Raw genomic sequence first — 4312 nt, forward strand, 5'->3', positions numbered from 1 at the left:
GAGGCGTTCGATGGCGTGGTCATGTGTGGAATGACACTCAAATCCAGCGGTTGATCGTCTGCAACATAAGCAGGAAAGACAGGTAACTCTTCGGACTCCTCGTGACCAGAATCGTTCGATTGATAACTTGAGGTGTTCAGATCGACTTGTGAGCCACAAGCTTCGAACACCTTGGATTCAACAGGTGATGAGTGGTACTGCTGGATAATGCCGTTGCGAATGGATTCAAGATCAGCACTGGAGAGTTCGATTCCACTGTCCTTACCAATCGAAGAGTCGCTGGAACTATACGCTGGAGACCATCTTGGTGTGATACAGGCAGACTGTGGACTAGGACTTTGTGCACAAGAACCATTTGGAGCTGGGCTAGCAGCATTGTAGGTATTGACAGGTGGCTCGTATAAGATTTCTTGATCACATGACACTTTACCATAATGAGATACTGGCGAAGCATCGGACGGAACTTGAGCATGGTAAGCAGGAACCGGGGTTTGTTCCAGGACTGGTTTATAATGGCTGTAGACTGGTGTAGAGCTGTTGTAGATCACAGGCGTGGAACTTGAATAGAAAGCACCATTGGGTTGACAGACGACGTTCGGTGGTGGCGTAGAACTCTGTGAAGGTGTGGGTTGGTTGACGACCGGTGACTGTTGGTGGACAGGGGTCATAGGGGTTGAGCACTGTGGTAGTTGATTCTGAATGTTGGTCACTGGAAGGTTACAGATCTGCTGATCACAAAGCTTTGACGGTGATGGACAAACCAGTAAGCAGGCCTTGAAGAACTCGATCTTGGTCTCTAAAACGATGGCAACTTGATCCCAAAAGTTCCCAGCGTTGGTATGATAGTAACCCCATCGCAATGTATTGGTACCGCTATCCCTGTCAACGTTAGGTCGGTAGTCACCACGGGCAAAGTTTATGATGCTACAAGGATCGATTGACCATAGGAAGCAGCTTCTACTGGAACCACCGGAACCTCGGCCGAGACTGATCTTGGTGAAGCACTTGGTCTTGGATAAGCTGTGACGGATGGCATTTTTCCAATGTTGGCGAGCATTGTTACGAAAAAACGCAAACCTATTCTGGACGTACTTGTATATTTCACCAATGGGAAGACAAAAGTTGGGAGATCGGAGCACAGCTAGATATACTAGTTCCGTGTAGGAATAATTGGGCTTGAAGGCCGGGTCGTCTGTAGGGTCCAATTTCTCATAAATATTCACAAAGTTCGTCATCACATTATGCAAGTCAATATCGGCTGGCGTTGGTTCTTGGTTGGTGGGCGTGGCTTGTGGATGAGTGACGTGACTTGGGACGGCCTCAGCTTCAAATCTACCAAACTTACTATCTTCTGGCCGTTCAAAAGCATCGATAAGTTTCCGCTTCATATTGGCAAACAAAGTTATATCCACACTAAGAAATAAAGACCGTTACACACAGGATGAAGTACAGTTATATCCAATAGCACTGAAAAGACGCAGTTATATTTGAAAGCTGTAATCACACTACTCAAACTGAGAGCTGAATGATTTGTCCAACATTTTTTCACGATTTATACTAAAGACCGTTTAAAATTCTTACATGATTCGATTCACTCAGAAGATGTCACCGAACGACTGTCTTCTTAATCAACCAATAAGAACGCTTCGTTTACTGGATTATCATCACGTGACATTATTGGCGGGAGTTCATATTATCGTTCGAACTTGAACGTGACACTTTTTGATTGACAGTGAGATGAGTTTGAATTAATCCCTTTGTTAATTAGATTAACACTATTGTTTAATCAATCGGTTTGCGATTAGTAATCAAGGATTGAATTGTCGACTGCCATATAGTGATTAGATTTTGAATCTTTGAGAATTTCTAAAATTTAAACATCGATATATCGGAATCTCCATCACTAAGACTTTTTTCATTGACATTTTTCGTTCCAAATTTGAATATTAACGTAAAAGTCAATTAAATACATGCATTTCATTTTTTATATTCCCAATTTTTGTAATATCCTTCATATATATAGCGTTCATTTTTCCTTGCTGAGCTATTACGTCGAGCTTGATTGACGATTTGTAGTCAAAAGGGTATGCACATGTATATCGAATAGAAATTATCATATTTAGATGTGCAGACTCTCGGATAGGGATACCTAGTTATCAAACACCACTGCACAATGATGATAGCTCTCACCCAATATCAAAACACAATTTCAATTCATCTTCTAAACGAATTGATAAAGGCTTCGAATGGCTGGTAATGTTTTAATTTGCGAATTTATTGGTTTCGGAGATTCTGGGATGAGAGCGGAGACATGTGACATTTCTTTTTCACAGTCGCCATTTCTGAGTGCTGATTTCAAAATATGGACCCATATATTCTCTCTGTCCCGAGTTATTTTCATTTTATTTCCTTGATTCTCGAGACTATGCTTTTAATTGTAATGACCGTCGTATTTTCACAAGAAGCAAATATCCTATTCATGTTTTCCAAGGGAGACGAATCTTCGCTTGTTGTATTGAGTCAGACAACTGTAATTCCGCGCTAACGGTACATAGATCTGTTCAGGGGGTTGTATCGCTCTTTGTCCTCTACAGCTTTGCCGTACCCCACATAACAACTATCCTGTAGCTTCGTTCATCTTGGTGACTAGGAACATTAGTTACCAATATTTTCAAATTACCAAGTGTTAAATTAAAATCTGTTTTTGGATTTCCAATTAAAACTTAAGCCTTGTATCTTTCAATAAGACCAAACTCAGTTCAACTTTTAGTGCGATGGACGTTCTGTCACGTTCACACATCAAGTCAAAGCTACGTCATTTCCTGTTAACGGAAGTGAAAGAGAAAGAGCGCTTCCGGTTTCAGCAATGCAGTCCGACGATTAATTGGCCATCTTGAATACAGTGGCAATAACAGTTTTAATCTACTTTCCCTGCGTTTTATGGCAGCATTAACCATCGAGGTGAATCTGTTTAAACGATAATGGCTCGATTTCCATTGGGTTTTATGGGAAGTTTATAATGCAACCCAGTAAGCTTCCACACAATAGTTATTGCTTCTGATAGTATTTATAGCGTTTCCATGACTTGGATTTAAAAAAAACATCTTTTAATTACACAGCTGCCTGGTCCATATGTCCAAGTGCACGAAGTCATCCGATGCTTGTTCACTCTTGATACCCACGTCTGTCGGGGGATATTTGTTCGCCAGTTAATAACTTGCAAACGCGGATAATTCTGGACACACATGGATTTGAAAGCTTAAATTTCGACGGTGATGTGTGAACGCTATTACTTATTGGCTTAGCTAAAATAAATCTCGTTTCTAAGCCCAAATATGATTGGTAAAAAAATGGCGTACCTATTCCTTTGACCTTTATTCCTTGCACTGTGTTTTACCACGAATCTTTACTTTGTGACCTAGGCCAGTGTTCTCATTACCATCGAATACAAAATACTTGCCAGTCAAATATCAAGTGTGGTTTTGTAACACCTCCATTTCAGTAGATTGATTCAACAAACATTCCAAGCCACTCGTTTTTAACTCCTTTTCATTGATTTCCTCTACTTTCCCTTTCTCAATTCAATCATAAATTCAATTTCTTCATTCAATCTTTGAATTGAGTGATAATAAAATTGAAGTGGTAATGGACTTTGACGGCTTAATTTAAAGAGATCCAGGCCACGTATTCTCAAAACTATCTTAGCGGTATGGTATCCTAGAAACAGTGTTAGACGTTAAGAACCTAGGATATCCTAGAAACAGTGTTAGACGTTAAGACCCCAGGACATCCTAGAAACAGTGTTAGAGGTTAAGAACCTAGGATATCCCCAGAAACAGTGTTAGACGTTAAGACCCCAGGACATCCTAGAAACAGTGTTAGAAGTTAAGAACCCAGGATATCCCCAGAAACAGTGTTAGACGTTAAGACCCTAGGATATTCTAGAAACAGTGTTAGAAGTTAAGATCCTAGAACATCGTGGCGCTAAGATCGTTCCGATAATACGCGGCCTGTACATGTTTCAGCGGAGCTGTTGTTTTGTTACCCAATGTTCAGTGGCCTTTTTTTGAATCATTAGCTAGGGACCGAGTAGGGGTCACAGAATTGTCACGTGGACGAGGCTCATTCCTATTCCTACAAAAAATGTTTCATGGGACTTTCCTACAATTTAGCTGCAGTGGTGTTTCTAGGTGAAGGGCCAAGTAGGGGTCACAGGGGGCTTACAGACCAATCCTCTTTCTTTGTACCAGACAACCCATTTCAGACAGTTTCACCAGTCACTTGATAATGAACAATCTTAAGTAGAGAAGAC

At 40.8% G+C, this 4312-nt stretch overlaps 1 protein-coding gene across 1 annotated transcript; it reads right to left on the reverse strand.

The window, feature by feature from the left end:
- Positions 1 to 893: 893 nt before the first annotated feature.
- Positions 894 to 1235, reverse strand: LOTGIDRAFT_145721 (hypothetical protein; the record flags this gene model as incomplete). Its single annotated transcript, XM_009060131.1, has 1 exon — positions 894 to 1235. A coding segment is annotated over one exon (342 nt), but the record flags the coding sequence as incomplete, so codon positions are not given.
- Positions 1236 to 4312: the final 3077 nt, after the last annotated feature.

Source organism: Lottia gigantea (assembly GCF_000327385.1).
Source record: "Lottia gigantea unplaced genomic scaffold LOTGIsca_402, whole genome shotgun sequence".
Lineage (NCBI taxonomy): Eukaryota > Metazoa > Mollusca > Gastropoda > Lottiidae > Lottia > Lottia gigantea.